The following is an 11,491-nucleotide window of genomic DNA, read 5'->3' as shown; positions in this document are numbered from 1 at the left end:
GAAGTATCAACATCAAAACCTTCATTCATTTGGATTATTACTATGTAGTGGTTGTAACATTCAAGGTTAGAAAAGGTTAGTTTTTCACAAAGAATAAAGTATGATTTGTTTTCTTAATTTGTTAAACAGACTTCATGCAACAACTAGGTGCCATTTCATTAAGGGAACAATTAAAAGATAATTTGAGAAGAGAAGGTCTTATGGAATTTTATTGTAGCCTCTGACTACACCTCTAAATGTGTCAGGTTGCAACTGTATAAACTACAATCCCAAAAGTAAAACAGTTACTCTGTAGCAGCTGACTAACATTTAATCAGAACTAAGGATTATTTTCCATAGCATTTAAAACTTAATACAAGATAAACTCCCAGTTCTTGGGCATAATTTATTGTAACAAGAAATTAGAGTGGTATCTTTTGGAGAAAACAAATTAGTTTGTCACAAACAGTATTTATATAGCCACTAATAATCTGGCAACTGAAGAAAGAAAGGAGGAGTTGCCATTAATTTGGCAACTGAAGAAAGGAGGAACAACTCTGCTGGGGCTTACGCTGGGGCTTAAACTGTTGCTGTCTCTTCCCCTCAGAAGAAATAAGTAACAGTAGAAGTGTCCTACCTTCTTTTCTCCAAAAGACTCCTGAGGAATTCAGGAAAAGCCTGACAAGGACACTTGACCCCAGAGTTAGATCTGAGCTTACAGACTCTGGAGAAAGCTGTAAAGCAAAATGGATGTCCCTAATGTTTATGAAAAGCTGACAAATCACTGTCTCCTACAACATGGCAGATGGTCTGCATGGACTGCACCGATGATGTATTGCAAAACAGCATAATGAAAGTCAATTATATTATTTTTTGTGTTATTCAACTCCGACAGCATATGAAAAAATATTTTTTCAAGAGAGTGGCTTGAGAATATATTGAACAGAATAACCCTAAAATTGCCCGAAACATGAATGTAGCTATGTTAAGAATAAAAATTCTGGTAGGTTGTGAATGTGATTTTAAATACCTATTGAACTTTTTTTTAAAAAGTATTTGAGAAAGTAGGCCTTAATATGGATGAGAATGAGTAATTATAATAAATCTTCATTAAGTACAGATAAATATAAAGTTTGTTTAAAGTCAATGATTATCTTGTTTACAGAATACAAAAACCACCCAGATCCAGCAGCTGGTGAAATATTCCAAAAGTAATGGTTCAAAACAGAAACCGCATTTTAAGAATAATAATTTTGTTCTCATACTTGCAAGTGAATTATGCTTACGTGGTACTTTTAAGTTTACTAGGACAGGAACTATTGTTTATTCTTTTGCAGAACCTAGAATCAGGAAGTTATTGAATTAACTAGAGGCTCCAATCTATAAACACAGCAACTCAAACCAGCAGCAATATAGATTTGTTCCAGTACCACAGCTGAAGTACAGGAACAGGAATGACCATGTCTTACACCAAAGGAGCTTTGCTTGTTCTTAGAGACATCACTGCAGGTTCCCAGAAGCAGATAATGTAACCTAATTGCAAGTTATAAACTATTAGAAGAAAGGTACTTCAAAGATGACTTTTACTGATTTAAGACATCCCTTACTCAATTCTTCGCCTGACCTATCTTATAAAAGATCTGTCATAACTCATGTGTATGACTTAGCAATGAAGATACATTCCTTACAGGTTACTAGCTAATGGGATACACAGAAAAATGGTTTAGCATACCAGAAAAACTAGAAAATTGGGAATAAACTTAACCTGGGTTTCAATGCTTTGACATGTGAGTTACATGGGTAAGCAACAAAAATTCGTGTATGACTGCTATTATGGAGACCTGCCTTGCTACCAAGGATGGCAGTATCTGATCCTTGGGAAAGAATAGGGAGTGAAACTTTAAAGCTTGTGATAGTTAGGAAATGATAAATAAATGTCAAATAACCTAAAGATGATATAAAGGTAACTGTGAATATTAAGCTAAAGAAAAGGTTTGTAAATAAGGAGAAACAAGATTATTTTTTTCTAAGAACAGACTGTGTCTACCAGTATGCAAAGTCTATATGCAGAAGTTCTCTGCATGTCAGTTACTAAGCAAAGCTATGCAAAACAAAGTTTAGCTTTGTAGAAGAAACCTGCTTATTCTTTTTTAATGACTTGTATCAGAATAGACCTTTCAAATTTTTCACTTGTATAAAGGGAAATAACTCTTGCTTTTTCAGTAGAAAAAGCAGCAAGTAAAGAAGAGAAAAAAGGACTGTGAAAGGGAGAAAGTGTGTCTGATCTCTCCACTGACCTCTTGAGAGAGGTCAGACTGAAGGGAGTAACAGCTCTAATCTCTATCAGCTGGGATGCAACAGCAGAAGTGGGACTAGTTCTGTCAGCAAGGGATTTGTGCTGAAGGAACAAGCAAGAGGAAACAAAATCACACTCCAGTTTCTAAGGAGTACAACAGTGCTGTTACCACACCACCTCCTCCTCACACTGATGCTAAAAAGGAACTTTACTGTTAAAAAAAGGAACAAGTTATTGCACTTTACATACCAGGCAAAGAATGTATAAAGGCCCAAACTTCATCAACAGTCCATACTGACGGGTCAGCTTGCACCACTGGTAACAAGTCAATGCTCTCCGGCATTTTCCTAATTCTTAGTTCCCTAAGTTCACGTTCCCGCTCTCTTTCACTCTGTCTTCGCAGACGGGTGGTCATGGCAGCTGGAACAGCATCGTCATGAGAAGCCATATCTTCTTCTGCAGATGGATAAGTAATTGGAAGCTGGAAAATGCAGTACAAATACACTACAGTATTATATTTTATTTGTAATTCCCAAAATAATGCCATAGTTTTAAGCAAATATTCCACAGACCTGTCTAAGAAAATGATCTCGTGATGCCCCATCAGGGCCACTCGGTCGACGCCCGCGTCGCCCAAGACTTTGGCTATCTGATTTCCGATTCCAACGACTGGTCTTGTCTGATGTAAACAGCCCAAATTTCTTAGTGCAACTAAGGCTGTGCCTAAAGAAGTAAGATATATTCAATAATGCACTAATAGTATTTTGGACTGAATTCAATCAAGTAACCATAAAATTACAGTGTTGTAGGAATGCTGCCTAATTAAAGACAACAACAGCTGCCAGAAATACAAGAGAAAGGTATCTCAAAGGCCATTTACTCAAACCCCTTGCCTTGATGCAAGATCAAGTACATCTAGATCATCCCTGGAAGATGTCAGTCTTGCCCATTCCTTAACATTTTCCATGATAGAAATACCTTTGCATTTTATCACATAGTCCAATCCTACTTCTTTGAAATGGCCGCTAAAAGCGCCAAGTTACATTGTATCTTTTGCTTCCATTTTCTCTATCTAGCTGATACCCAGGCAAAGGACGGAGGCAAAAAATCCCATTTTAAGATTAAGAGGCCAAATCCCTTTTTAAGATTATTTTGCTGGTAGTGTCCCAACAAGTACCAAATCAGAAATATAAATTCCCACTACTTAAAATGGGAAGGTCTTACATGGGGGGTTAAAAAAGTAGCAGACGTAAGAGAAAGGTGGTCTCTGGGCACACCGATACAAAAAAAAAAAGAAATAAGTGGTGATTAGAAATGGGAAACTATTCCCTATTTCTAAAACATCTGGGATTAAATATAAATTTTCCTGTAATGATGGAAGGTTTTATATTCAGATAGACTATGAATTCTTCCTCTTTTAACTAAAACAAAATCAAAGCAGCATTCTAAATTCAAAGAGAAACAGAAACCAGCCATTTTTCTCCACCAACCATTTACAAGCAAATGGCATCACTTATTATTTTCAAGAAAGGAGAAGCTTTAGAAAACACTAAATTATTTCTTTTTATGAATATTTCTATTTTACTCTATGCAAATAAAGAATTTTTACACTGTTACTAGAAACATTTAACAATGTTTTTTTGTCTATGCAGCATTTCAATTATGCCAAGATAAATTCAGTGGGTTTCTTTCCCCTAGCATCACACAAAACCGTAAGAAAGCCCACCTAGCCCAGCATTCTTTCTCTGACATTACCCAACATCAAGGGGAATATGAGAAATACATAATGATTTGCGGCCCATAAACCTTTGCACCAATTTCCAAACACTTAGTAACCCTTAATGGATTTCTCTTCCGTGGTACCCATCACCCTCCCCTAAGCCCAACAGCATTCACAGCACCCTCTGGAAAGAGGTCCACAATTTTACTGTAATTCCCTTTATAATAAATTTGAACAAGACAAACAATCTACCATAGTCCTTTGTACCCACATACTCTGCAAATCTGGGTCATGGTTTACTGTTTATTTTTCAACTTCAGATACTATTTGGGTGCTATTCCATTAACCAGATAATAACCAGCAATAGCTAGACAGAGTACCTTTTAGCACAGGATGTGGAGCAGAATCTTTTTGACCGTAGAAACTTGTTAGAATATCCCATTTTTCCACAAAATTCACACTTCAAAAGATCATTGTCAATTTCATCCAGTCCCTCTAAAGAAAGGAGTGAGGCATAAAGAAGTCAGGTTCAATGACACAAAATTATGTTCAACTTTCTCATCTCAGGTAGAAGATTTTCAAATATCTAACACATTCAATCAAATACTTTGATTAACAGAAAATTATGCAAAGCTAAGCAAGTTATAGATTTCACTCTCTACAGAAAAGATCTTGAGCAAACTGAACCTTACTGAACCTTCAATTATTTAATGAATTTAATCAGCTTTTTTGTTAAATTTCAAGCCATTCGTGAGCAAGTGCCCTTAAACTTAGCGGAACAATTAAAAAGAAGTATTCTAGTCCTGGTGAATCACTTATAAAGAGTTCATTAAGAGAACCAGGCATTCCATGGTCTAAATTCAAGCTCTCCTGTAATGACATAATGCATTAACCTTTTAAAATACTTTCTGTGAATAAGCAGCTACTATAACCAAAGGGACTTGTGAAAGCCAGTAAAACGTTGAATCTTATTTATGAAAAAGATAAGCTGTGTATAAGAAAGGACTATAGCATCTACTGATTTACAGGCTACTGTTACGGAGTATTTTTCTATTATTGGTGAGATGAGGAGGCACTTTTCCTGCTCCTTATGAAGAACTCAAACACCAGCTGAGAGAAGCATAAATGACAGAAAAAGTAAAAAAGCCCAAAAGAAGGCAGTACAAGGCAACAAGGCAGCACATCTGTCACATGGTGAATGTCCATGTCCTCTTCTGCTGGAAGCGTATTTTGTGAGTGGAGCATGGTTTGCACATACTTTAGAATAATGCCACCGTATCGGCAAACTAACTTAACTTCTGGCATGGAAAAAAAAACAACCCCATCCCATGTACCATCTGTGAAACGCATCATAGGAAATGAAGGAGAGAAACTGGCACAAACTGAAATGTAACATTTTGTAGTCGTTCAGGTTAAGTAAAAGAACTGCATGCCACATGGCTGCACTCACAGACAAAATACATTGCTCAAAAATTCAGAAGACTAAACATTCATTTCTCCCATTTCTAATTTACCTGAGTCACTGTTTCATATACTTTGCCTCTTGTTATTCACCTTCCAACGTTCATACTTTTAATTCTACATACTTAGTTGCAAAAATTGCAAACTAGCTTTTTGTTCTAAACTCTTTGTTAAAAGCTCTGATGACAGCTAATGCAAATGCAGGGATGAAAGTTTAATTGAAAGATTTTAACTATGAATCCGCAGCAGTCTGTTATAGTGCTGTTAACTGACTAAACTGCTTGCTAACGCTATTGTACCAACAAGGTACAAAAAAGCACTAGTGCAGCAAAGAGCTGAAAATACCTAAAAGGCTACGTGAATCACATCTCACATATCAGGACTCAAAGACATAACTGAAGTCGACAAATCCTTCAGCAGTGTCACACTGGAAATTACCATGTTGCAAGTCTCCAACTTAATAAGTTGGTATCACACAGGAAGTAAAAACTGGAAATCAGAAACATACCAAATCTGATTCAACCTTGCAACTGAAGTTAAACACCAGAGATGCATCCTTCAAATAAATCACACTCTCTCTCAAAAAAAACCAAAAAAACAACAAAACAAAACAAAAATGCCAAACAACAAAACAAAACCCAAAAACCCCCCAAAATCCCTCACTCCCAATCCAGGTCATGCTATGTGGAAAACAGTGACAGAGTGAAGCGAAAACTGGTGCTAAGAGCCTTTTATTTTGCATATCAGGTGTTTCTACCATACATGCAATCATATCCTGGGTTAGTATCAGAAAATCTCCTTTGCTCAATTTCCACATACACGGATGTGTCTCAATGCTGGATGTTTCCTACTAGCTCATCTAAAGAGTAGGTGCAAATTGTGTACATAAATCTAACACCAGCTGTCAGGAACAATAACTAAAAACAAAAAACCATGAATGTTTGAGTAATTCTGTAAGACAACAGACAAGCTGTTTGAAATCTGAGAAACAACATAGTGTTAATACTGAAAAGTTCTTAGGGAATGCTATTGAAAAGAAAACTGAATTAAGATCCACTGTAACACATTAAAGGCAAACTAACAATTACAAACAGAGCTTCAAACATGCTAGAAGATATATCAGACAGCAAAAAGTTTCTTTTGTTTGAAATACATTGGGTGAAACAAGTTATTTAAAAAACCCTGTACTCTTGATCAAGAAAGCAAGTTTAATACCAATTTACTAAACAATTTACTAAGCACAGTCATGAGCTAAGAGATTTACAAGTCTCATTTTGTGTGTAGAAAAGTAGTAGCTCCATTGAGCTGTAAAATAACCAAAAAATGTCAAACAAGTCACAAAATTTACCAGATGACTTTTTTTTTTAACGCCTCTTGTGCCTGATGCTTTCATATCACTGGACTTCCCTCTCAAAGAGCTGGCTAAATGGAAGCCCTCACTGGGGGACGATAAAAAAAAAATAACAGCAAATTTAAATTAAATGAAACAAAGGTTTAGAAAACTTCCAGTCACACTGCAAGCCTCCACTATTAATGTGCCAGATGCTTGCCTTCTAAAATTTAGTCTGCCATGCCTATGTGAAGGTTTGTGATGAATAAGGTATGGGCCTCAAATTAGTTTACGGTAGAATAGTGTGTAATATATTAAAAAAATGGACTCTAAAAATTGTTTCTTCATTTTAATATGTAGACAACAATTACAACATAATCAAACCAAAGTTACAGTTACAAAGCAAAGCACTTCAGATACCTGCCACTGCCTAAACTAGGCTGTTACTGCAAAGTGAAGGGCGGCTCTGGATGATACTGAGATACACTAGTAAATGCAATCACATAATCAGCCATAATTTAGGAAATCCTGTTTTATGTTTCCACAGTTTCTGACTCCTTTGCACAGATGTTATCTCAACATGTAGGAGGACTGCAATCCATCGATATTTCCTTTCAGTGACATGCTTCCAAGCTAAACCAGCTACTACTAAAAATCAGTGCTACAAGTAAAAATAGACTCTTATTTTTAAGCAGAGAAACATATTGCCTGAGTGGTCAAGTAAATTGCCTGAGTGGTAAAGCCTTAAGCAAAAACTCTAACATGTTTACTTGACTTCATGACCAACAAATACTCTTCTTGAATTCAGAATGCTTTCTAAAGCAGATTTTTTTAAATTGTCTGCAATCCTGGGTCTGACCCAATACACTTATAAGCAGTAATGGATATAAATCACACAAACCTTCTGCCATCATATCCTCTATCTCTGTGTCCGATGAGTTGTCTGCATGTTTTGTATTCTGCAAGTCTGATTCAACACACACAACGCTCATGATTTGACCCTCCATTAGCAATCTTTTTTCTGCAGGCTGTTCTACCAGCAAAGATGAACGACTTACCTATGGCAATAAAAGCAAAACAACAGTGATCAACTGAACAATGAATAATTGAAAATAGTATTTGCAACTTAGCAGCTGTAACTGAGACTAGAAACAGTTTCTATTCTATATCAATGAATCCTTATTACATAGCACCAAAGCTCTAAATACCATTTCTCAAACAAATACAAACACTCACTCCTGCTCTGCAGAGTTTGCAATTACTTTTAACAAAGGAAGAAACACATTATATCTAGAGAAATGAAGGAATGGGAAAATGAAAGACACATTAAATTAGTAAATAAGGCAGGCTCATAGGTTTTAAACTGTCCATTTGCAGATTTAAAATTTTCAACAGTAATTCTTACCAGGCACAGTACTAATCACACCAAGCTCAATAAGGGGCTTGCCAGTGCTTTAAACAACAAAATTTTAACATTTTAGAATTTTAACACAGATTCATCTCAGAGGTTTAAATTAAGGTATCACTTAAACTGAGGTATCTAAAAGACAGACAAATGTAAAACAAAGTTAATGCAAATGATAGCCTAAAATCACTCTCTAGTTATCTCTGGATATAGACTATCTATTCAACTGTCTCTGTTTTCATTTAGTATCTTGTCGTCCAGTGATACTGGCAAGCCCAACAGTAGCATGCATTCTGATTATATACATAAACCAATACAAACACTATACAAGTATAGTGAATACTGTAAGAAACAGGTTACCAATCAGCGGGAAAAAGGTTAAAACCAACATCTGAAAAATTATTCAAGACCTAAATAGCTACTAGCCACAAATAATATCATTCTTAAAAACAGTTTGTTTCAAATATTAGTAGTAAAAAATTCATATCAACTTTTACACTTACAGGGAATGGCTCTAACCCCTCCTGAATCACAAAGCCTTCAATAACGTGGGTCAGGATCTGTGGTTTAACGATAGCCTGTGGAGGTTTATTTTCTAGGCTAGGAATGCTATTGGGCATTGATACGCTGTTGCTCCTTGTTGTTGCTGCTGGAAGCAAAAGAGGTGGTGGTGGAATAGATGCATGTGAAGGATCAGACGGGGATTTAATTACTGAGGCACTGACTGATGATGTCACTGAAGGTAGTCCCCCATGTTCTGAAAAAAATAAGAGTACGTTATTTTTTTGATCACTTATGTCCAACCATTGGCTCAGAATTCTAGAAATAAGAGGTGATAAACACACCCATCTCTGCACCCATCATCCTGTAACACAGGCTTTTCCCTATGGTTTACAGATTTTTACCTTGAAAACAAGATGGTTTTCCTTGACAGACTATTCCACAAACAAACAGTTCTCATGTAAACATTTTCCTTTACTCAGTACCTACTAACTACAAGCATTATTGGCCATTAATTCACAGATTGGTAGGGGTTGGAAGGGACCTCTAGAAATCACGTAGTCCAACCCTCCTGCTAGAGCAGGATCAGAAACCAGTATATTCAAACATTGGATTCTCAGGACTGAGCAGCTGAGGTATTTCTAAAGAGAGAATTTATTTTCAGGGATGCTTTGAGCCTCAGTAACCTGCAAGGTCACAACTATATACACAACATCAAGCCACTAAGCACCCAGTTATATGTATAGCATATATATATATACACTATATGTAAAGAGAGTATATATTTGTACATTTAGCACATCAGGGAAGTTACATTAGTTTGCAGGACAAGAATCGATACAGGCACGTATATCTTACAATTCACTGAAAAAGAAAAATTTTCATTGGTAGTTTTTGCATTAGAACAGCTCCTTACTGTGGCATATAAAAAAAAAGGTGCCAAAAAGAATCATACAAGGTAGTCAATCATTTCAACAGCAACTTCCGATTGCTGACCCTGATTCTGCAAAATCAATCTTCACACCAGATCAGCCAGAATATTTTGCTTGTATCACACAGCTATCACTTAAAGATTAACTGGAGATTGACACTCCTCTTAAGATTTTAATATAAAAGTATATGCTAAAGATCTCAAATAAGCATTTTCCATGTTACATGTTATGCAAACACATATATAAGCTACACCTTTGGGACTGAATCATTCTATCACATGGATTTCTAATATATTTCATATAGTTTCTGTTACTTAAAAAATGATACCACTACATTATACAAAAGATCAAGATCGCAGATTTTTATTTTAAAACACCGATAACTAGTAGGAGTTTCCAAGCAAAACAGCTACCGCAGTTTGACATTTGGTCCCACCTGACAAAGGATCTTCTGAATTAAGTGCCTCTCCATTCCCCAAGGTTATGGCTGGTGGAGACAGAGTGGGTGGCGTAGGTGTTCTAGCCATATGGACACAATCTGATTCCTCGGGCATGTCGTCTTCACATACATTCTCCATTTGGTAAATCTGCATCCAACAAACTATTGCTTTAGAGACATTTCCATTCTATCTTAATACCTTAAAAGAGTTGCATAAATACAGTTTTTAAAATAAATTACCAGTTAAAATGTTAAAATATGCTAATCTCCAAATAAAATATTAGTTTCCAGACTGCATACAGAATGATGAACTCTAGGGACATCACAATATCTATGGAAGTAAAATTAAGGTATTTTGTTACAAATAGCAAAATATAAAGAGGCACAGCTCTCGTATCAAACAGATCAGAGAACTTGACTTTTTCAATGTCTCATCTTTATAGTTTACTGTACTTTTAATTACACTTTTTTAGCTATTTAAACACTTCTGCAAAATGCAAGCTTTATAAATTAATGACAAGTCTGCAAATTGTTCTCTCTTATACAGCAGTGTAACCAAACTGAGTATTTCAGATGAGTAGACAGAGACAATCAAGCATTAGTGCTTATAAGAGATTATAAGGTATCCTCCTCAAAACTATTAAAGTAAATTTACATGAATTACTGACAGCCAGTTTAACAGATTAGGATGTAAAACACCACCTTGCCAAAAGCAAACCTGGCTTCTACTCTTTTGCCCAACTTCTACATGAAATATTAGAGAGCTGATATTATCATTACCCTCTTAATAGAGATTAAAAATAAACAGAACACCTTCTTCCTTAACCCACTGGTAGCCTGAAAAAAAGCCTATAAGAGCTGTTGATTCTTTTGCTCATGTTAATCTTATTAGCATGTTACCATTAAACCCTAGCAATGCCACCCTAAATGTCAGCATTATTTGCATAGCGTTTTATTCCGTTTTGGTTCAGCGTGAGTGAAGCTGAAACCTTCAGTTACAAACTGCAGATGTCTGATACTAACATTAAACTAAACTAGAAGGAAGCGATGGCAAACACCAAGACAGCATCAAAAATTCCCCTACTCTTTTATGAAAAGGACCTTTTTGATGTTAGTACAAAATTAATTATCCAGAACTCTATTATCTTAATAATCTGCTATATGCCTTTGCATATATGACATAAGCATTGACATATATTTACTTGCTTTTGTAACTTTAGATATGCTGCAAGTTCATTAAGAGATAAGATTTTAGGTGAAAAAGTTGCACTTTCATGATTTTTGGTTGATATTCTTGACTGACGATCCATTACAAAAAGCCAAAAAAAAAAAAACCCAGAGGAAAATGTCTATTGTTTTAAGCTAATTTCTGTAATCAATAGGTTTCTTCTGGTCCTCTGTCTAGCACCTGGTTCAGCTACCTCTGAA

At 35.8% G+C, this 11,491-nt stretch overlaps 1 protein-coding gene across 7 annotated transcripts in view; it reads right to left on the bottom strand.

Moving 5' to 3' along the window:
- Positions 1-11,491, bottom strand: part of PHC3 (polyhomeotic homolog 3) — a 32,425-nt gene that overhangs the window by 10,582 nt on the left and 10,352 nt on the right. For 4 of the 7 annotated variants that reach the window (XM_075761578.1, XM_075761579.1, XM_075761580.1 and 1 more), the window contains 6 exons: positions 10,061-10,211; positions 8,695-8,948; positions 7,688-7,844; positions 4,376-4,490; positions 2,848-2,998; positions 2,525-2,756 (listed from right to left, as the gene is read on the bottom strand). In XM_075761578.1, the coding sequence (XP_075617693.1) occupies positions 2,525-2,756; positions 2,848-2,998; positions 4,376-4,490; positions 7,688-7,844; positions 8,695-8,948; positions 10,061-10,211 (1,060 nt within the window). Of the gene's footprint in view, positions 1-2,524; positions 2,780-2,847; positions 2,999-4,375; positions 4,491-7,687; positions 7,845-8,694; positions 8,949-10,060; positions 10,212-11,491 lie in introns of those variants that run through there. The other 3 variants (XM_075761582.1, XM_075761583.1, XM_075761584.1) reach the window with 3 other exon arrangements.

Source organism: Balearica regulorum, chromosome 9, assembly GCF_011004875.1.
Source record: "Balearica regulorum gibbericeps isolate bBalReg1 chromosome 9, bBalReg1.pri, whole genome shotgun sequence".
Taxonomy (NCBI): Eukaryota; Metazoa; Chordata; class Aves; order Gruiformes; family Gruidae; genus Balearica; species Balearica regulorum.
This window is presented reverse-complemented; position numbering and strand designations above follow the sequence as displayed.